Source organism: Salmo salar, chromosome 07, assembly GCF_965601325.2.
Source record: "Salmo salar chromosome 07, fSalSal1, whole genome shotgun sequence".
NCBI classification, from domain to species: domain Eukaryota; kingdom Metazoa; phylum Chordata; class Actinopteri; order Salmoniformes; family Salmonidae; genus Salmo; species Salmo salar.
In genome coordinates this window covers 34,614,714-34,638,906 of record NC_138297.1, presented here as the reverse complement: position 1 = coordinate 34,638,906, position 24,193 = coordinate 34,614,714, and the positions used below count along the sequence as shown (strand labels likewise).

The 24,193-nt window shown below is 40.4% G+C and overlaps 1 protein-coding gene across 1 annotated transcript in view; it reads left to right on the top strand.

Moving 5' to 3' along the window:
• The window catches only part of lgi2a (leucine-rich repeat LGI family, member 2a), a 38,398-nt gene that overhangs the window by 5,488 nt on the left and 8,717 nt on the right, over positions 1-24,193 (top strand). The window contains exons 2-5 of the mRNA XM_014207467.3: positions 6,377-6,448; positions 16,307-16,378; positions 16,582-16,653; positions 18,951-19,022. Coding sequence (XP_014062942.1) covers positions 6,377-6,448; positions 16,307-16,378; positions 16,582-16,653; positions 18,951-19,022 — 288 coding nt within the window. The remainder of the gene's footprint in view (positions 1-6,376; positions 6,449-16,306; positions 16,379-16,581; positions 16,654-18,950; positions 19,023-24,193) is intronic.

Below are 24,193 nucleotides of genomic sequence, written 5' to 3'. Positions count from 1 at the left end.
ATCTGGTTACCACTCCTACCCAGTAACTAGAATATGCATATACTTATTACATATGGATAGAAAACACCCTAAAGTTTCTAAAACTGTTTGAATGGTGTCTGTGAGTATAACAGAACTCATTTGGCAGGCAAAAACCTGACAAGGTTTCAGGCAGGAAGTGGCCTGTCTGACAAGGTGTCGTTCTTCTTGTCTCTGTTTATTGAAGAGTGAGGATCTTAGCTGTCCCGTGACACTTCCTACGGCTGCCATAGGGTCTCAGAAGGCGGCAAAAAGCTGAATCGTGGCTTTGCAGGCTCTGGCTGAAACAAAGTAGCGCGTTTGGGTAGTGGCTGGTTACAGTACTGTGAGACTCAGGCGCGTGCCCGCGTCGACCGAAAGCTTTGTTTACTTTCCTCAGTTTAGCTAAATGGACATTCCCGGTCGGAATATTATCGCTTTTTTACGAGAAAAATGGCATAAAAATGGATTTTAAACAGCGGTTGACATGCCTCGAAGTACGGTAATGGAATATTTAGATTTTTTTTGTCACGAATTGCGCCATGCGCGCGACCCTGATTTACCATTTCAGATAGTGTCTGGGACGCACGAACAAAACGCCGCTATTCGGATATAACGATGGATTATTTTGGACCAAACCAACATTTGTTATTGAAGTAGCAGTCCTGGGAGTGCATTCTGACGAAGACAACAAAAGGTAATCAAACTTTTATAATAGTAAATATGATTATGGTGAGTGCTAAACTTGCCGGGTGTCTAAATAGCTAGCCCGTGATGCCTGGGCTATGTACTTAGAATATTGCAAAATGTGCTTTCACCAAAAAGCTATTTTAAAATCGGACATATCGAGTGCATAGAGGAGGTCTGTATCTATAATTCTTAAAATAATTGTTATGCTTTTTGTGAACGTTTATCGTGAGTAATTTAGTAAAATGTTAGCGAATTCCTCCGGAAGTTTGCGGGGGGTATGCTAGTTCTGAACGTCACATGCTAATGTAAAAAGCTGGTTTTTGATATAAATATGAACTTGATTGAACAAAACATGCATGTATTGTATAACATAATGTCCTAGGGTTGTCATCTGATGAAGATCATCAAAGGTTAGTACTGCATTTAGCTGTCTTCTGGGTTTATGTGACATTATATGCTAGCTTGAAAAATGGGTGTCTGATTATTTCTGGCTTGGTACTCTGCTGACATAATCTAATGTTTTGCTTTCGTTGTAAAGCCTTTTTGAAATCGGACAGTGTGGTTAGATTAACGAGAGTCTTGTCTTTAAATAGCTGTAAAATAGTCATATGTTTGAGAAATTGAAGTAATAGAATTTTTAAGGTTTTGAAAATCGCGCCACAGGCTTCAAGTGGCTGTTACGTAGGTGGGACGAATTCGTCCCGCCTAGCCCATAGAGGTTAAACTCACAGACACCATTCAAACAGTTTTAGAAACTTTAGGGTGTTTTCTATCCAAAGCCAATAATTATATGCATATTCTAGTTACTGGGCAGGAGTAGTAACCAGATTAAATCGGGTACGTTTTTTATCCGGCCGTGTCAATACTGCCCCCTACCCCCAACAGGTTAACCTGTTGGGTCTAGGGGGCAGCATTTGCACGTCTGGATAAAAAAAATGTACCCGATTTAATCTGGTTACTAATCCTACCCAGTAACTAGAATATGCATATACTTATTATATATGGATAGAAAACACTCTAAAGTTTCCAAAACTGTTTGAATGGTGTCTGTGAGTATAACAGAACTCATTTGGCAGGCAAAACCCTGAGACATTTTCTGACAGGAAGTGGATACCTGATGTGTTGTATTGACTTTAAACCTATCCCATTGAAAAACACAGGGGTTTAGGAATATTTTGGCACTTCCTATTGCTTCCACTAGATGTCACCAGCCTTTACAAAGTGTTTTGAGTCTTCTGGAGGGAGATCTGACCGAACAAGAGCCATGGAACGGTGATGTCCCATTAGACACCTGGCGCGCTAGTTCATGTTGGGTACCCTCGTTCCAATACGTTATAAAAGAGTATGCATTCGTCCACCTTGAATATTATTCATGTTCTGGTTAAAAAAGGCCCTAATGATTTATGCTATACAACGTTTGACATGTTTGAACGAACGGAAATATATTTTTTCCCCTCGTTCATGACGAGAAGTCCGGCTGGCTTACATCATGTGCTAACGAGACGGAGATTTTTGGACATAAATGATGAGCTTTTTTGAACAAAACTACATTCGTTATGGACCTGTGATACCTGGAAGTGACATCTGATGAAGAGAATCAAAGGTAATGGATTATTTACATAGTATTTTCGATTTTAGATCTCCCCAACATGACGTCTAGTCTGTATCGCAACGCGTATTTTTCTGGGCGCAGTGCTCAGATTATTGCAAAGTGTGATTTCCCAGTAAGGTTATTTTTAAATCTGGCAAGTTGATTGCGTTCAAGAGATGTAAATCTATAATTCTTTAAATGACAATATAATATTTTACCAATGTTTTCTAATTTTAATTATTTAATTTCTTACGCTGACTTGACTGCCGGTTATTGGAGGGAAACGATTTCCTCAACATCAATGCCATAGTAAAACGCTGTTTTTGTATATAAATATGAACTTGATAGAACTAAAAATGCATGCATTGTCTAACATAATGTCCTAGGAGTGTCATCTGATGGAGATTGTAAAAGGTTAGTGCATCATTTTAGCTGGTTTTATGGTTTTGGTGACCCTGTCTTTGACTTGACAAAACATTACACACAACTCTTGTAAATGTACTGTCCTAACATACTCTAAATTTATGCTTTCGCCGTAAAACCTTTTTGAAATCGTAAAACGTGGTTAGATTAAGGAGATGTTTATCTTTCAAATGGTGTAACATAGTTGTATTTTTGAAAAATTTGAATTTTGACATTTATTTGGATTCAAATTTGCCGCTCTTGAAATGCACCTGCTGTTGATGGAGTGCACCACGGGTGGCACGCTAGCGTCCCACCTAGCCCCAAGAGGTTAATAATGGTTACATATTTTTGCTTTAGTCATCTCATATGTATATACTGTATTCTATTCTACTGTATTTTAGTCTATGCCACTCTGACAATGCTCATCCTAATATTTATATATTCCTTAATTCCATTCTTTTACTTTTAGGTTGTGTGTCTTGTCTGTATTGTTGTGAAGCAAGTGGGCACAGCAGACTGGGATAGGGAGAGATTGAATATGTCCTTAAACAATCCAGCCAGCTGGTCTGCGCATGCTCTGAGGACGCGGCTAGGGATGCCGTCAGGGCCGGCAGCTATGCGAGTGTTAACATGCTTAAATGTCTTTCTCACCTCAGCCACGGAGAAGGAGAGCCCAAAGTCCTTGGTAGCGGGCCGCGTCGGTGGCAATGTGTTGTAAAGCTGGCGAAGAAGGTGTTTAGCTTGTCCGGGAGCAAGACGTCGGTGTCTGTGACGTGGCTGGTTATCCCTTTGTAGTGTGTGACTGTCTGAAGACCCTGCCACATACGTCTCGTGTCTCAAACCGTTGAATTGCAACTCCACTTTGTCCCTATACTGACGTTTTGCCTGTTTGATTGCCTTGTGGAGGGAATAACTACACTGTTGGTATTCAGTGTTATTCCCAGTCACCTTGCCATGGTTAAATACAGTGGTTCACACTTTAAGTTTTGTGTGAATGCTGACATCTATCCACTGTTTCTGGTTAGGGTTGCTTAATAGTCACAGTGGGTACAACATCTCCTATACACTTCCTGATAAACTCAGTCACAGTATCCGTGTATTCGTCAATGTTATTCTCAGAGGATACCCTGAACATGTCCCAGTCCACATGATCAAAACAATCTTGACGGGTGGATTCCGATTGGTCAGACCAGCGTTGAATAGTCCTTTGCACGGGTGCTTCCTGTTTGAGTTTCTGCCTATAGAAAGGGAGGAGCAAAATTGAGTCGTGATCAGATTTGCAGAAGGGAGGGGGGGAGGGCATTGTAGGCATCCCAGAAGTTGAAGTAGCAGTGGTCGAGTGCTACAGTCAATGTGTTGATAGAACTTCGGTAGTTTTTTCCTCAAATTTGCGGCCTCGGGATATGTGGTTTCCAGATTGCGTAAAGTCTGTCCAACTCATCCCAAACCATCTCAATTGGGTTGAGGTCGGGTGATTGTGGAGGCCAGGTCATCTGATGCAGCACTCCATCACTCTCCTTCTTGGTCAAATAGCCCTTACACAGCCTGGAGGTGTGTTGGGTCATTGTCCTGTTGAAAAACAAATGATAGTCCCACTAATGCCAAGAGTGTGCAAAGGTGTCATCAAGGCAAAGGGTGGCTACTTTGAAGAATCTAAAATATACAATATATTTCGACTTGTTTGACACTTTTTTGGTTACTACATGGTTCCATGTGTGTTATTTTATAGTTTGATGTCTTCACTATTATTCTACAATGTAGAAAATAGTAAAAATAAAGAAAAACCCTTGAATGAGTAGGTGTGTCCAAACTTTTGACTGGTACTGTATTTATTCAACAGTTTTCAAAATACAAGTACCCCACAATTAGATCTTTAGAAGCTTCTGATAGACTAATTGACATCATTTGAGTCAATTGGAGGTGTACCTATGGATGTATTTCAAGGCCTACCTTCAAACTCAGTGCCTCTTTGTTTGACATCATGGGTAAATCAAAAGAAATAAGCCAAGACCTGAGAAAAATAATTGTAGACCTCCACAAGTCTGGTTCATCCTTGGGAGCAATTTCCAAACACCTGAAGGTACCACGTTCATCTGTACAAACAATAGTATGCAAGTATAAACACCATGGGACCACGCAGCCGTCATACCGCTCAGGAAGGAGACGCGCTCTGTCTCCTAGAGATGAACATACTATGATGCGAAAAGTGCAAATCAATCCCAGAACAACAGCAAAGCACCTCGTAAAGATGCTAGAGGAAACAGGTACAAAAGCATCTATATCCACAGTAAAACGAGTCCTATATCGACATAACCTGAAAGGCCGCTCAGCAAGGAAGAAGCCACTGCTCCAAAACCGCCATGAAAAAGACAGACTACGGTTTGCAGCTGCACATGGGGACAAAGATTGTACTTTTTGGAGAAATGTCCTCTGGTCTGATGAAACAAAAATAGAACTGTTTGGCCATAATGACCATCGTTATGTTTGGAGGAAAAAGGGGGAGACTTGCAAGCCGAAGAACACCATCCCAACCGTGAAGCACAGGGGTGGCAGCATCATGTTGTGGGAGGGACTCCTGCAGGAGGGACTGGTGCACTTCACAAAATAGATGGCATCATGAGGAAGGAAAATTAGGTGGATATATTGAAGCAACATCTCAAGACATCAGTCAGGAAGTTAAAGATTGGTCGCAAATGGGTTTTCCAAATGGACAATGACCACCAAGCATACTTCCAAAGTTGTGACAAAATGGCTTAAGGACAACAAAGTCAAGGTATTGGAGTGGCCATCACAAAGCCCTGACCTCAATCCTATAGAAAATGTGTGGGCAGAACATAAAAAGCGTGTGCGAGCAAGGTGGACTACAAACTTGACTCAGTTACACCAGCTCTGTCAGGAGGAATGGGCCAAAATTCACCCAATTTATTGTGGGAAGCTTGTGGAAGGCTACTCGAAACGTTTGACCCAAGTTAAACAATTTAAGGGCAATGCTACCAAATACTAATTGAGTGTATGTAAACTTCTGACCCACTGGGAATGTGATGAAAGAAATAAAAGCTGAAATAAATCATTTTCTCTACTATTATTCTGACGTTTCACATTCTTAAAATAAAGTGGTGATCCTAACTGACCTAAAACAGGGAATTTTTGGTAGGATTAAATGTCAGGAATTGCAAAAAACTGAGTTTAAATGTATTTGGATAAGGTGTATGTAAACTTCCAACTTCAATTGTATGTACATAGTGTACAGTTTGCCACTACTCTCCTGCACTGTAAAAAAAAAAAAAAAAAAGTCTGCCCCCTGATCATTGCACTGCTACAACTTCTCTGCCTCCTCAGTTTCTTTGAAACTGTACCTTTTTTCTCTCTCTCTCTCTCTCTCTCTCTCTCTCTCTATATATATATATATATATATATTTTATTTTTTTTACCTTTATTTAAGTTAAGAAGAAATTCTTACTTACAATGACGGCCTAACCCCTTGGGCGACACTGGGCCAATTGTGCGCCGCCCAATTAGACTACTTGATCGCGGCCGGTTGGGATACAGCCTGGGATCGAACCCGGTTCGGTAGTGATGCCTCTACTACTGCAATGCAGTGCTTTAGACCGCTGTGCCACTCGGTTACCTAAACGTAATCTTTTCTACTTTTAATTTGCTCTGTGCTTACTCCATAATCTTACTATCTTTCAGGAGCATTGTCAACGGGTCCTTCTCCGAGATCAAGGAGACCATGTTTGCTCACATGCCATCTCTCCAACTCCTGTGAGTCAATGACACTTGTACTATACATGAATATACAAACGAGACATGACTATCGGTATGTGTGTCCATGGGAATGGGTAGGGGTTTAACCAGTTGGGCAAGTAAGTTGAACTCAACAACAGATGGTCAATTTTATAAGTGAAAACTCGGAATGTAAACAGTGTCGTTCTTAAAAAAATTTGATGTTTGACCTACAACAACAACAACAACAACAACAACACATGACAGTAAGTCACTTTGGATAAAAGCGTCTGCTAAATGGCATATATTATTATATATTATTAATATATTTAAGTTTGTGACTGTAGTTACATTTATTCACATCATAGTTAAGCCCCTGCTAGTGTTGCTGCAGGTAGAAAAGCCTAGGAAATGTTCTGTACTTGACACAAGCTTTCTCCAATTAATCAATCGATGTCTGGTTGTGTGTGTGTGTGTGTTTTGCGGGGTCAGGAGAATCTTTGTTGCTTTGACATTTCTGAAGATAACTATTCATTTCATGTGATTAGTGATTAATTTACGTTTGTCCCTCATTTTAAGCTCCACCCTGTAACGTGAACTGAACTCTGGTTTTAATATAGTAAAACTATACCTTATTTTTATCAAAAGAAAAATTTTAACATCTAGTAGTCAAATCATAGTGTAAAAGCAGGTGATACTCTTATTGGCCATTTTATGGTGTTTTGTGGTAGAAAACTGAGCACGTTGAGCATAACACACCAACCCTGTTATCCATAGATAGATGGGCTGCACATGTTTTAACAAGTTCAAATGTTTTGTTAAGTTTACATTTAATTGCACACAACATGCTTCCATTCACCCTGTCACAAGGGGAGTTATAGCTGATTTTTAGATGAAATTGTCAACCCTGTTACTTTAATTGGCATTTTTCTTAACTTGATCTCTTGAGATGGTAAAACATGATTTTTATTAAGTTGAACATGTGCTCTTATGACAGAATATAAACATTTGTTAAAAAAATAGTTATTTTAACTATAAAATAGTTATTTTTGACAGAATTACACTACCCAAAAAGCACTCTATTTATGGAATGACGCATATCTATTTAGACAAAGCCAAGACATGAATGTTGATCTTACCATATTCTACCTTATACATGACTTGATATTCACATAGTTTTTGTGTGTTTTTTAATTACCTTAATGTTTGACTTGTCTATTTGAGCATGTAGAGAATGTAGGCTTAGTGGAGTGCTCAGTACTGAATTTGATGATGAGCATACCGAGCATACTGAGCACAATCGGCGACATTCCCATTAGGACCCTTAAGAGCTTCGAATGTTGTGTGATGGTCCAAAGGGAATGTTCTCTGGGGGACCTTTGTCTAGTCCCCTGTAAGTTCCTAGGATGTCACTGAGGACAATATCAGGACCTTTTTAGGACATTCTCAGGGTGTTCGTTTTACTAGTCCTTAGACATTGCGTGATGGTCCCAAGGGAACATTCTCTAGGACTTTTCTTGGGACATTGTGTCATTGTTCCCTGGAGGTTTTGTCTAGTTCCTGGTTTGTCCCGGGGATGTCCCCGAGGACATTTTTAGAACATTCTTGGGAAGTTCTGTTATTTTGTTTAATTCCCGGTTTGTTCCAGGGACATCCCTGAGGACGTTTTTTTAAGACGTTCTTGGTACGTTGTGTCATGGTCCCCTGAAGCTCCCCTGATTGTCCTAGGTGTCCCAAACCATGATACACTATATATACAGAAGTATGTGGACACACCTTGAAATTAGTGGATTTGGCTATTTCAGCCACACCTGTTCCTGACAGGTGTATAAAATCGAGCACATAGTAGAATTGCCCATACTGAAGAGCTCAGTGACTATCAACTTGGCACCGTCATAAGATGCAACCTTTCCAACAGTTCATCAAATTTCTGCCCTGCTAGAGCTGCCCCAGTCAACTGTAAGTGTTGTTATTGTGAAGTGGAAAGGTCTAGGTGCAACAACGACTCAGCCGCAAAGTGGCAGGCCACACAAGAACACATAATGGGACTGCCAAATCTGTCCTTGGTTGCAACACACACTACAGAGTTCCAAACTGCCCCTGGAAGAACTGGTCGACGGGAGCTTCGGCCGAGCAGCCGCACACAAGCCTTAGATCACCATGCATAATGTCAAGCGTCGGCTGGAGTGATGTAAAGCTTGCCGCCATTGGACTCTGGAGCAGTGGAAATGTGTTCTTTGGGGTGATGAATCACACTTCACCATCTGGAAGTCCGACGGACAAATCTGGGTTTGGTGGATGCCAGGAGAACGCTACCTGCCCAAATGCATAGTGTCAACTGTAAAGTTTGGTGGAGGAGGAATAATGGTCTGGGGATGTTTTTCATGGTTCGGGCTAGGCCCCTTAGTTCCAGTGAAGGGAAATCTTAACGCTACAGCATACAATGACATTCGAGACGATTCTGTACTTCCAACTTTGTGGCAAAAGTTTCAAGAAGGCCCTTTCTTGTTTCAGCATGACAATGCCCCCATGCACAAAACGAGGTCCATACAGAAGTGGTTTGTCGAGATCGGTGTGGAAGAACTTGACTGGCCTTCACAAAGCCCTGAACTCAACTCCATCGAACACCTTTGGGATGAATTGGGACGCCGACTGCGAGCCAGGTCTTATCACCCAAAATCAGTGCCTGACCTCACTAATGGTCTTGTGGCTGAATGGAAGCAAGTCCCTGCAGCAATGTTCCAACATCTAGTGGAAAGCCTTCCCAGAAGAGTGGAGGCTGTTACAGCAGCAAAGGGGAGACCAACTCCATATTAACGCCCATGATTTTGGTATGAGGTGTTCGACAAGCAGTTGTCCACATACTTTTAGTCATGTAGTGTAAATACAGTCATGAAAAATGTATCAGGGTTCTAAAGTAAGTGGTATACTATTAAGCTAAAATAGTGTAAATTCTTTAAACAGTGACAATGTTATTGCATTTGACATGATCACTTAGTAGTACTGACTTTCCAATATGACCCCACCTGTGATTTGAATTCACAACCTCTGGATTTGGAGTATGCTTTTTCTTTCTGCTGTGCCACAGTTTGTAGAATTTCAGAAGTCCCCTACACATGTATCACCTATAGTGCCATCTGCACTGCTATTTTAATTATCAGTTAATCTGACTATTCTTTCATTGATTTCATTTATTTGAGGTTGGTTTTTTAGTGTAGTTGTCGAATGTTGGTGGGGCATATTATTCTGTTTTAATGTTACTCCAGAATCACTATGATATATATAATGGGTTTTGTTGAGTGTTATTTATGATTTTTTTTACCCCCTTTTTCTCCCCAATTGCCATCTTCTCTCATTGCTGAAACTCCCCAATCGGCTCGTGAGAGGCGAAGGTCAAGTCATGAATCCTCCAAAACATGACCCGCCAAACCTTCTTAACACCTGCTCGCTTAACCCAGAAGCCATCTGCAAAAAATGTGTCGATGGAAACACTCTTCAACTGACTACCGAAGTCAGCCTGCTAGGCGCTTGGCCCGTCACAAGGAGTCGCTAGAGCGAGATGAGCCACACAGGAGGCTGTTGAGTGTATTTGTAACTGAGCTGAGATTTAATTTGAAGTGAAAAGTGTAGGAATAGGCCTACAGGCAATGTTCCCTCAACATTTTTTGGGCACTGAGAAAATGCCAGGTCTGCTGAGCGCAAACTTGAACATTGTGGAAATTCTGTGCAACTTCCAGCACGCGTTTACTGTGAGCACTGTACCCGCTTTAAGTTACATTTTCAACAGTGGCCAAGTAGGCTACTGTGGCCATTTGATCATAATGTAGGCCTGCCAGAGTGGCCTACCATCAAAAACAATGGAGAAAAATGTTAAAATTACATTTTAACATGAAAATAGCTGTTAGATCATTCAACCTTCAGTAGCAGCAAATGTGTGGTGTTCAATGTAAGTCTACATTCCATGAAACTTTAGAAGAAGAAAAAACATGCAGGGCTTGACATTAACCTGTTTATCTACTCGTCTTTCAGACAAAAAGATGACTGAAAATGTTGTGTTGTATGCAAGAAACCACTTTACAAAATCCAGTTCATTATTATTCCCATACCATTATTACAGAGAATCAGACAAATTATGATACACTCTGCCTACTGGCTACTTAGATTATTCAAGGCTGTCTCAAAATACAACATTGCCTCTTTAAGACATAAAGAAAAGCTCTTTACCTTACTCGCTTTTCAAAGATATCTAGAAATGCACACATTTTGTGCTCTTGTAGGAAGCAACCACTACCCATTGTTGACTAGAAATTAGCTATAACTGTGCTAATGAATCACTAACTAGCAAAGAATATGAACAAATGTGCACAAGTGACAACATGCAGCTCATGCTTTGATCTCAAAACAAGCGCATCTACAAGTGACCGTTCATGCTGTAAACACAGTCCTGTTCAAAGTGAATGGCACAGATCCATATATGGCAATGGCTATTTGCATATACAGTGCATTCGGAAAGTATTCAGACCGCTTCACCTTTTCCACATTTTGTTACGTTACTGCCTTATTCTAAAATAGATTAAAACACTTTTTTTCTTCATCAATCTACACACAGTACACTATAATGACAAAGCAAAAACAGATTTTTTGAAGTTTATAACATATTTTTTTTAAATAACACATTTACATAAGTATTCAGAACCTTTACTCAGTACTTTGCCGAAGTACCTTTGGCAGCAATTACAGCTTTGAGTCTTCTTGGGTATGACGATACACTTGGCACACCTGTATTTGGGGAATTTCTCCCACTCTTCTCTGCAGATCCTCTCAAGCTCAGCAGAGGGAGCACCCCCCTATCCACATCGACGGGTCAGTATTGGAGAAGGTGGAAAGTTTTAACTTCCTCTGCATTCACATCACGGACAAACTGGAATGGTCCACCCACACAGACAGCGTGGTGAAGAAGGCGCAACAGCGCCTCTTCAACCCCAGGAGGCTGAAGAAATTCGGCTTGTCACCAAAATCACTCACAAACTTTTACAGATGCACAATCGAGAGCATCCTGTCGAGCTGTATCACCACCTGGTACGGCAACTGCTCCGCACACAACCGTAAGGCTCTCCAGAGGGTAGTGAGGTCTGCACAACGCATCACCGGGGGCAAACTACCTGCTCTCCAGGACACCTACACCACCCAATGTCACAGGAAGGCCAAAAAGATCATCAAGGACAACAACCACCCAAGCCACTGCCATCCAGAAGGCGAGGTCAGTACAGGTGCATCAAAGCTGGGACCGAGAGACTGAAAAACAGCTTCTGTCTCAAGGCCATCAGACTGTTAAACAGTCATCACTAACATTGAGTGGCTGCTGCCAACATACTGACTCAATCTCTAGCCACTTTAATAATAAAAATTGGATGTAATAAATGTATCACTAGTCACTTTAAACTATGCCACTTTATATAATGCTTACATACCCTACACTACTCATCTCATATGTATATACTGTACTCTATACCATCTACTGCATCTTGCCTATGCCGTTGGACCATCAATCATCCATATATATTTTTATGTACATATTCTTATTCATTCCTTTACACTTGTGTGTATCAAGTAGTTGTTGTGAAATTGTTAGATTACTTGTTAGATATTACTGCATGGTCGGAACTAGAAGCACAAGCATTTCGCTGCACTCGCATTAACATCTGCTAACCATGTGTATGTGACAAATAACATTTGATTTGATTTGAAGTAGGATGGAGTTGCGTAGCTGCACAGATATTTTCAGGTCTCTCCAGAGATTTTTGATCAGGTTTAAGTCCAGGCTCTGACTGGGCCACTCAAGGACCTTCAGAGACTTGTCCCGAAGCCAAAACCTGCGTTGTCTTGGCTGTGTGCTTAGGACCGTTGTCCTGTTGGAAGGTGAACCTTCGCCCCAGTCTGAGGTCCTGAGAGCTCTGGAGCAGGTTTTCATCAAGGATCTCTCTGTACTTTGCTCAGTTCATCTTTCCCTCGATCCTGACTACTGTCCCAGTCCCTGCCGTTGAAAAACATCCCCACAGCATGATGCTGCCACCATCATGGTTCACCATAGGGATGGTATTGGCCAGGTGATGAATGATGCCTGGTTTCCTCCAGACGTGACGCTTAGCATTCAGGCCAAAGAGATCAATCTAGGTTTCATTAGAACAGATAATCTTGTTTCTCATGGTCTGAGAGTCCTAAAGGTGCCTTTTGGCAAACTCTAAAAGGGCTTTAATGTGCCCTTTACTGGGGAGTGGCTTCCATCTGGCCACTCTACCATAAGGGCCAATTTGGTGGAGTGCTGCAGAGATTGTTGTCCTTCTGGAAGATTCTCCCATCTCTACAGAGGTACTCTGTAAGAGTGACCATCAGATTCTTCGTTTTCTCCCTGACCAAAGCCCTTCTCCACCAATTGCTCATTTTGGCCGGGTAGGCCAGCTCTAGGGGGTGTCTTGGTGGTTCCAAACTTCTTCCATTTAATAATGATGGAGGCCACTGTGTTCTTGGGTACCTTCAATGCTGCAGAAATGTTTTGTTACCCTTCCCCAGATATGTGCCTTGACACAATCCTGTCTCAGAGCTCTACGGACAATTCCTTCAACCTCATGGCTTGGTTTTTGCTCTAACATGCACTGTCAACTGTGGGACCTTATATAGGCAGGTGTGTGCCTTTCCAAATCATGTCCAATCAATTGAATTTACCACAGGTGGACTCCAATAAAGTTGTAGAAACATCAAGTATTATCAATGGAAACAGGACACCTGAGCTCAATTTCAAGTCTCATAGCAAATGGTCTGAAAACTTACAGTTGAAGTCGGAAGTTTACATACACCCTAGCCAAATACGAACCACCAAACAGGCAAAGCATCAATACAGGACTAAGATCGAGTCGTACTACACCAGCTCTGACACTCGTCGGATGTGACAGGGCTTGCAAACCATTACAGACTACAAAGGGAAGCACAGCCGAGAGCTACCCAGTGACACGAGCCTACCAGACGAGCTAAACTACTTCTATGCTTGCTTCGAGGCTAATAACACTGTACCGGAGGACTGTGTGATCACGCTCTCCGCAGCCGATGTGAGTAAGACCTTTAGAGAGGTCAACATTCACAAGGCTGTAGGGCCAGACGGATTACCAGGACGTGTACTGCGAGCACGCGCTAACCAAGTAGCAAGTGTCTTCACTGAAATGTTCAACCTCTCCCTGTCTGAGTCTGTAATACCCACATGTTTTAAGCAGACCACCATAGTGCCTGTGCCCAAGAACACTAAGGTAACCTGCCTAAATGACTACTGACCTGTAGCACTCACGTCTGTAGCCATGAAGTGCTTTGAAAGGCTGGTCATGGCTCACATCAACACCATCATCCAAAAAACCCTAGACCCACCCCAATTTGCATACCGCCCCAACAGATCCACAGATGATGCAATCTCTATTGCACTCCACACTGCCCTTTCCCACCTGGACAAAAGGAACACTTATGTGAGAATGCTATTCATTGACTACAGCTCAGGGTTCAACACTATAGTGCCCTCAAAGCTCATCAATAAGCTATGGACCCTGGGACTAAACACATCCCTCTGCAACTGGATCCTGGACTTCCTGACGGGCCGCCCCCAGGTGGTAAGGGTAGGTAACAACACATCCGCCACGCTGATCCTCAACACAGGGGCCCCTCAGGGGTACGTGCTCAGCCCCCTCCTGTACTCCCTGTTCACTCATGACTGCACGGTCAGGCACGACTCCAAAACCATCATTAAGTTTGCCGATGACACAAGAGTGGTAGGCCTGATCACCAACAACAACGAGACAGCCTATAGGGAGATCAGAGACCTGTCCGTGTGGTGCCAGGACAACAACCTCTCCCTCAACGTGATCAAGACAAAGGAGATGATTGTGGACTATAGGAAAAAGAGGACCAAGCACGCCCCCGTTCTCATCGACAGGGCTGCAGTGGAGCAAGTTCAGAGCTTCAAGATCCTTGGTGTCCACATCACCAACAAACTAACATGGTCCAAGCACACCAAGACAGTCGTGAAGCGGGGACGACAAAACCTATTCCCCCACAGGAGACTGAAAAGATTTGGCATGGGTCCTCAGATCCTCAAAAGGTTCTCCAGCTGCACCATCGAGAGCATCCTGACTGGTTGCATCACTGCCTGGTATGGAAAATGCTCGGCCTCTGACCGCAAGGCACTACAGAGGGTAGTGTGAACGACCCAGTACATCACTGGGGCCAAGCTTCCTGCCATCCAGGACCTCTATACCAGACACACCGAGGAATACCCTAAAAATTGTCAAAGACTCCAGTCACCCTAGTCATAGACTTCTCTCTGCTACCACATGGCAAGCGATACCGGACCGCCAAGTCTAGGTCCAAGAGGCTTCTAAACAGCTTCTACCCCCAAGCCATAACATCTAGTCAAATGGCTACCTGAACATCTAGTCAAATGGCTACCCAGACTATTTGCATTGCCCCTCCCCCCCTTTCCACACCACTGCCACTCTCTGTTGTCATCTATGCATAACTCTACCTACATACCGTTTTATATGTACATGTACATAGTACCTCAACTAACCGGTGCCCCCACACATTGACTCTGTCCCGGCACCCACTTGTATATATTGTTATTTTTTTACTGCTGCTCTTTAATTACTTATTACTTTCATCTCTTATTCCTATCTGTATTTTTTTTAAACTGCACTGTTGGTTTGGGGCTCGTAAGTAAGCATTTCACTGTAAGGTTGTTGTATGCGGAGCATATGACTAATAAAATGTGATTTTATTTGATATTGCGTTGATTCGAGCATAATTCACACAGTAGAGCTAAACACTGATAGTGTTAACTAAAGGGGAAAACTAGAGAGTTGAGTGAAGTTCAATCTCATGCTTCTCTGCGCGGGCTGATATGTCTTCTGTGCGGCACTCAGAGGGAACATTACCTACAGGTGTAATCAGTCATTGGTACAGACCTGGTGGCGTAGCAGGAAAATTGGAATGTCATGAACCTAGAGGTTGTGAGTTCTAATCCCAGGTGAGGACGTGTTCAATAATAATTACTGTATGAATAAACATACACAATGTGTGTTAAATACAAAACCTCCAGGGGACCATGACATAACATCCCAAGAATGTCCTCGGGGACGTCCCAGGGAACTAGACAAAGCCTCTTGGGTACAATGACAGAATGTCCTGCTGACTTCAGGTGACCATTTTATGACGTCCCGGGGACATACTAACGAGTCATTATTGTTAGCAGGGAATATCCTTATTATGAAAGTGAGGAATGCATAATATGGCCACACTACCAGTCTGTACTCAGTAGGCAATTTTAAGGACAGATGCCTTGTTCCAGTGTAAGGTACAGTTGTCCATCAGCAATTTACATTTTAGTGCAAGCATGACATTGATTGTGACCCTCATGTTTATTAAAAAGCTTATCATAAGAAAACTGTACTTTTGAGCGCATCTCAGATTACAAGGTCACAAAAAGGGAACATGGAGATAATGTATTGTCAGTGATATTCTGGAGGACAGAGGTAGATTTATCCTCAAACATAAACATCCCACACTGGGTAACACTATGATATCACTATGGTGAGATGACCATCATTTGAGGATACAATTTTGACTTAATTTTTGATTGCTATTCTTCGAAATGAACTTAACCTTTTAGTTGTATAGTATATATCATGTTAAAATATCAGTGATTCTACATGTGAATGTTTGTCAATGACGTGTGACATTAAATGTTATGATATAATGAATTATAATAGATCATAATTATACATTTCCTTTTTAAACTACAATGTCTTTCTATATTTGCACTTGTGTTCAAAGTAACTAACTGTTTATATATATTTATCATAGACTTCTTAATTCAAATTCAGTGATGACAATAAGGGACGATGCATTTTCTGGCCTTCCACACCTGGAGTATCTGTAAGTGCCTTTCCCTTCATTCACTCATCTTTAAAATAATGATATACTGAAGCTAATTTTGTTGTTCAAGAAATGAGTTACAGAGATACTGAGTAACTGTATCCCTTTTATTATAGTCGGGATTAATTCTACTATACATTAGCCCCATGAGATCACAAAATCCATTTTCTCTTTTGAAGTGCTGTATATCCTTTGTTCTTTAGGTTCATTGAGAGTAATAAGATAGAGACTGTCTCCAAATATTCCTTCAGAGGACTCAGGGACCTGACTCACCTGTAAGTTCAAATAATCATCATTGTCATTAGAGGAAGTTAGATTTAACAACGTGATGTTAGATGGTTCCTCACTTTGAAAGTAATCTATGGGCCAAGATAAACTATAATCCATGGTTTGGTTTAACTACGAATGTCAGCTAACTTTAGCCACCGCTAGCTAACAAGCAATGGAAGTGATAGGAGCAATCAACAACAACAACAACAAAAATCATGGCCAAATCAACTGAAATCAACTATTTGTGGTTTGACATTACGTGACCTGACAGAATTCAGATCGAAATTTGAGTTATAGATCTGTCATTCTAATTGAAGGTAAGTATGATAAGTGTGTGTGTTATTGTGTGCTGTTATACAGTATGTGTGCTATTTCCTCCTTAAGTTTTGTTTTTGTTTGTTTTTGTTCACCAGATTCTACGATATTGTTGGTTATTGAAAATATATTTCACAACGGTATAGTTGGTACAATGATTCTCTACAAAATACATTGCTTGTTTTGTCACATAAACTGACATTTTAGAATTTTAGCAACCAGTTAATGGCAAAGCAATTTCTACATAATGCAGCTTTAAAGTGATTAGGCCATTTACAATCACTTCCATTGATTGTTAGCTAGCGGTGGCTAAAATTAGCTGAAGTATATAGTGGCTGTTTAAAGAAAACTGAACTATGGATTATAGTATTTCCTGGCCCATAGACTATTTTAATAAGGGTGAGGAACCATCTAACTTCAACTTGTTGAATCCTGAACTTCTCCTTTAATTCCAGTGAAGAAAATGCATGTTTGGGGATAATGCAGTAGTATTTTAGCCCACATTGTCTTCTTACCAGGGAATTACCAGGGCTACAATGATATTCTACCTGAAATGCAACCTAATGGTTTCCCACTTATTTTCCACTTGCATTTTGTTAGTAGTGATGTATTAATGTCAATTGGGGGCTAAGGGCTCTACTTTTAGCTTGTCACAAGGCAGTGCTATTGTCAAATGCAAGTAGGTTGGCCATTTTGGCTTGTTAATACTGGTGCTGTTATTTTCTAACCATATCGCCAGGGTTGGCAATTTACCGGTTTAACATCAGCTCGCCTGCACTGAGGTGAAAACTCAAATGGTAACATTTAATGACCTAGTGCAGTCAAAAACATGATTTCCCTGTGTTTCATATATATTTCCACACTATGAGGTTGGAATAATACTGTGAAATGTAGAAAATTGTGATAATGCCCTTTTAGTGTAAGAGCTGTTTGAAAAGACCGCCTGAAATTTCAGCCTGTTTTGGTGGGATGGAGTTTTAGTCTGCCTGGTGGCATCACCAGGCGATAAATTAGTTAATAGACCAGTAAGAAAGAGAGTTCCAAACCTCTCTGCCAATAACATCTAGTTTTCAGTTTTCCCTTCCCCACTCAGAAATTGCTTGAGGAATTGCTTTTAACTAAGAAGCTATTTTTGTTTCATTTTGACAATTTTAATTGATAACAATCACAATAAGGTACTTAATTGTTAACCAGAAATTATTTGATATTGAATAAAATAAATTAAAAAAATTCTGCGTTGGGCCTTTAAGACCAACCAGTATATTATAGCCTAATCGGTAGTTTATCACCAATGCTCTATTAAAAGATCACCTTTGGGAGCAGCAAAGCAGTCAGCGGACATCCCTCTTTTCTTTTTATATTGGATATTATTTTTGGTCAGTTCCTTTGAAAACTTTGGATGAGCATCATGTGCATTATACCCTCTACTTTCTATAGCCTACAATGCTATTATGCCAATACAGTCTGAGTGTCTGACCTGAATGTAAAATTGTGGAGATTCGACCACTGTCCATGTTGCTGAATTTGTTTGTTTACTCTTTCTTCGAGTGACAAAGTTTGGCATAACAACAACAAATGTAGGCTAATCTTATTAAAATGTTTGGCTCGCACATGCAATGTAATTTACTATGGTGTAATGCAAATGCGATGTGTAGACTGATAGACTTCCATGTTGAAGCTTAACAAAAACTGCAAACATTTCTAACAAATATAGAAAAATGGATAGATACTTATTGTTGTTATTACTGCTGCACTGGACATCGCCTTTGGAAATAGAGCTGTTAAAGTGTGTGAAAACACAGACTACTACTGACATTTTTTTTTAAATGTATGAACATACAATACTGCTATGTGAAATATATATTTTACAATCTTTGTCGGTATATTTTTTTCAGGAAAATCTTGCCCTTTGGCCCTCTGTGTTTCCATGATGATTAATTGACAGGAATATCTGCTGAATGAATCTGACAATGCTGTTTTCCCTCAGGTCTTTGGCAAACAATAAATTAAAAGCGTTACCCAGGGATTCCTTCATCGACCTGGACTCATTGATAGAGCTGTGAGTTGTTATGCATGTGCATTCGATGTGTTGTGATTCTTTCTTTAACTGTATAAAAAAATATATGATTACTTTCAGGATAACTTCAACAAAGGTAGTTTTCAAAGAAAGACTTGAAGGACAAGTGTTTACTTTTTTTTTCAACCAAATCTCTATTTTTTTATGTAAATGGAATGTTATAGAAGAGTTCAGACACTTTTTGGGCGATTTTAGTTGGTTATGAGAAACTGTTTTGAGAAACTTGTTCTGCAATTCCAGGGTAGGAATAAAATATATAATTTTACACTCTGTATAGTGATGCAGATCTTTAGATGTTGTGCATATGAAATTGTGTCATTCCAAACTTTTTTGGCAACGTTATATTCCATTGTGTTCGACTCGAGCAATACTTTTCTGGCTAGCCAACGCATGCGCACTCTTCTATAACATGCCATTTACATAATAAATAATAATTTGGTTGAAAAAATATGAACTTGTCTTTTAAATGCTTTCTTTAATGCTGAGCACAGCTCCCATACTGTCTGCAAATGAACAGCAATGGCAAACCTTGCATGTGTTGCAGCTGTATTATACATACTGAATTGTTCATTTCTCTGGTTAATTTAACCTATTCTAATATTCATGCAGTGAAAGTAATCAAAATGTCACGTCCTGGCCAGTATAAGGGTTAATTGTTATTGTAGTTTGGTCAGGACGTGGCAGAGGGTATTTGTTTTATGTGGTTCAGGGTGGTGTTTTTGTAGTAAGGGCATTTTATTTAGTATTCCGGGTTTTTTTGGGCAGTGTTTGAGATTCATGCATTCTATGTTTAGTCTAGGTAGTCTGTTTCTATGTTGAGTTAATTGGGGTGGACTTCCAATTGAAGGCAGCTGTGTGGTGTTGCCTTTGATTGGAAGTCCTATATTAGTTGGGTGTGTTTGTGGGAGATTGTTCTGTGTTTAGCCTTGTGCCTTGCTAGACTGGTTGTTGATCGGTCGTTGTCTTTTTTTGTTGTTATTTTGGTGTTCATTTTGGAATTTATTAAAAGTCAAGATGAGCATACACATACCTGCGGCATTTTGGTCCTCCTTAACCAACGACAACCGTGACACTAAAAGTCATTATTTTGAGTAATCCAATGGATTACATTACTGATGACAATTTTAAACAGGTAATCTGATCTATAATGTAATACAAACCATCAAAATCACAATTGGAAAAATTTTCATCAGCATAAAACTGAAAGTAAATTTGTGTTTCTCCTAAAGGTAACACATACAATGAGTTTATTTTGATGAGTTCTTGAAAGAAACATGTTCTCGTAAGGATGAGTTGGAGGAGGAAATGAAGAAGGATTCTTACACCCCTAACCACTATTTGAATGCCATTCGTACTCTAGAGAAGGTCAGAAAGGTTGAGTGGTCTAAACCAAAGAAAGCCACAGGAATTGATGACTTATCTAATTCAGTTATGAAATCACCTAAATTGTTGCGAACACTATTTGGACTTTTCCAGGCTTGTTTTGAGAACGGCATTATTCCATCTGTATCGTACAAATCTACAATCAAGCCTATTCCAAAATCTTCAAAAATGACCCTAAAATCCCATTGAACTACAGAGGGATTACTCTCATTAGCACTGTATATAAATTGTATTCCTTCATTCTAAATTAAAGGCTCTCCCACTAACTAGAACTGTCTGGTCAGCTTGCTGATGAATATAATGGCTTTAGTACATGTACACTGAGTATACAAACATTAACTCAATTAACACAACTCAATATTATGAAGGTATTCCTAATGTTTGGTATACTCTGTGTATACAGTATACTGTCTCTAAAGTAATCCGAATGATAGAATGATAGAGAGAAAACCAACTTTTGCCTGTTTTATTGATTTTCAGAAGGCTTTCGATTTGGTTAATAGAAACCTTGCTTTTAGACAAAAATGGGAATTGATGGAAGGTTCTATGATCCAATTAAAGCCCTGTGTAGATGTCCAGTTGCCTGTGTACAGGTAAATGAACAGAGGCCTGGATGGTTTCCCACTCTGTTTTGGCTCAAACAAGGTGAGGTGCTCTCCCCAACGTTATTTGCCCTTTTTGTTAACAACTTGGCCCATGAAATCAAACATGAACATTTAGGAGTTAAACTAAATGACACGACCCGGGATACTACTGTATGCAGATTATATTGTCCTTGCAGAGACTGAGCATGATTTGCAATGTATGTCAATCTCTGGTGTACGAAGTGGAGATAATGATCAACCAAGATAAAACCCATATAATGCACTTCAGAAAAAGTGTACAATAAGAAGTAATCATTACTTTTCTTTTGGAGCAATATGCCTAAAGTACACTTGCTCATATAAATACCTTGGTTTCCTTTTCGATGAATACATGACCTTGGAGAGGTGTATAAAGTCCCTATCTGATTCTGCAGGTAGAGCGTTGGGGTCCATTGGTAGTAAATTGGAAATCTGTAAAGACCTTGGCTATTATACATATTCACAAGTCTATAATTCATGTGTGTGTACTATATTGAACTATGCTGCTGAAATCTGGGGTTGTAAAGAAGCCAAAACAGCAAACTCTATTCAAAACAGAGCCATAAGATGCTTCCTTGGAGTGCATAAGCCTTGCTATTCAAGGAGACATGGGATGGGAGCCCAACGAAATAAGACAGAGGGGTGAAATTATTAGGTTATGGAACCGTTTTATCGATATGCCTGAGGACAGAGTAACAAAAAAGGGTTTTCAACTGGGATAAAACACACAATTACCCTTGGACAAAGGAACTCAATTACATATGTAAGGAAGCTGATCTACAACACATATTTAGAAACAAGTTACGATGCAATGTCACCCTGATCAAACACAAGTTAACCCTTAGCTACAAAGAAAAATGATCAACTGATACAGTTGAAGTCGGAAGTTTACATACACTTAGGTTGGAGTCATTAAAACTCATTTTTCAACCACTACACAAATTAATTGTTCACAAATAATAGTTTTGGCAAGTCGGTTAGGACATCTACTTTGTGCATGACACAAGTAATTTTTCCAACAATTGTTTACAGACAGATTATTTCACTTATAATTCACTGTATCACAATTCTAGTGGGTCAGAAGTTTACATACACTAAGTTGACTCTACCTTTAAACAGCTTGGGAAATTCCAGAAAATTATGTCATGGCTTTAGAAGCTTCTGATAGGCTAATTGACATAAATTGAGTCAATTGGAGGTGTACCTGTGGATATATTTCAAGGCCTACCTTCAAACTCAGTGCCTCTTTGCTTGACATCATGGGAAAATCAAAAGAAATCAGCCAAGACCTCAGATTTTTTTGTTGTAGATCTCCACAAGTCTGGTTCATCCTTGAGAGCAATTTCCAAATGCCTGAAGGTACCACGTTCATCTGTACAAACAATAGTACGCAAGTATAAACACCATGGGGCCACGCAGCCGTCATACCACTCAGGAAGGAGACGTATTCTGTCTCCTAGAGATGAATGTACTTTGGTGGGAAAAGTGCAAATTAATCCCAAAACAACAGCAAAGGACCTTGTGAAGATGCTGGAGGAAACAGGTACAGAAGTATCTATATCCACAATAAAACGAGTCCTATATCGACATAACCTGAAAGGCCGCTCAGCAAGGTAGAAGCCGCTACTCCAAACCGCCATAAAAAAGCCAGACTACGGTTTGCAACTGCGTAGTACTTTTTGGAGAAATCATACTTTTTGGTGAAATGTCCGCTGGTCTGATGAAACAAAAATAGAACTGTTTGGACATAATGACCATCGTTATGTTTGGAGGAAAAAGGGGGAGGCTTGCAAGCCAAAGAACACCATCCCAACTGTGAAGCACGGGGGTGGCAGCATCATGTTGTGGGGTGCTTTGCTGCAGGAGGGACTGGTGCACTTCACAAAATAGAATGCATCATGAGGAAAAATGATGTGGATATATTGAAGCAACATCTCAAGACATCAGTCAGGAAGTTAAAGATTGGTCGGAAATGGGTTTTCCAAATTGGCAATGGCCCCAAGCATACTTCCAAAGTTGTGGCAAAATGGCTTAAGGGCAACAAGGTCAAGGTATTGGAGTGGCCATCACAAAGCCCTGACCTCAATCCTATCGAAAATTTGTGGGCAGAACTGAAAAAGCATGTGCGAGCAAGGAGGCCTACAAACCTGACTCAGTTACACCAGCTCTGGCAGGAGGAATGGGCCAAAATTCATCCAACTTATTGTGGGAAGCTTGTGGAAGGCTACCCAAAACGTTTCACCCAAGTTAAACAATTTAAAGGCAATGCTACCAAATACTAATTGAGTGTATGTCAACTTCTGACCCACTGGGAATGTGATGAAAGAAATAAAAGCTGAAATAAATCATTCTCTCTACTATTATTCAGACATTTCATATTCTTAAAATAAAGTGGTGACCTAACTGACCTAAGACAGAATTTTTACTTGGATTAAATGTCAGGAATAGTGAAAAACTGAGTTTAAATGTATTTGGCTAAGGTGTTTGTAAAGTTCTGACTTCAACTGTAGGTTTGTATGTACAGTACCAGTGAACAGTTTGGACTCACCTACTCATTCAAGGGTTTTTCTTTATTTTTACTATTTTCTACATTGCAGAATAATAGTGAAGATACCAAAACTATGAAATAACACATATGGAATCCTGTAGTAACAAAAAAAAAAGTTAAACAAATCAAAATATATTTTTGATTTTAGATTCTTCAAAGTAGCCACCATTTGCCTTTATGACAGCGTTGCACTCTCTTGGCATTATCTCAACCAGCTTCACCTGGAATGCTTTTCCAACAGTCTTGAAGGGTTCCCACATGAGCACTTATTGGCTGCTTTTCCTTCACTCTGCGGTCCAACTCATCCCAAACCATCTTAATTGGATTGAGGTTGGGTGATTGTGGAGGCCAGTTCATCTGATGCAGAACTCCATCACTCTCCTTCCTTGTCAAATAGCCCTTACACAGCCTGGAAGTGTGCTGGGTCATTATCCTGTTAAAAATCAAATGATAGTCCCATTAAGCCAAACCAGATGGGATGGCGTATCGCTGCAGAATGCTGTGGTAGCCATGCTCATTAAGTGTGCCTTGATTTCTAAATAAATCAATCATCGACAGTGTAACCAGCAAAGCACCCCCATACCGGCACACCTCCTCCT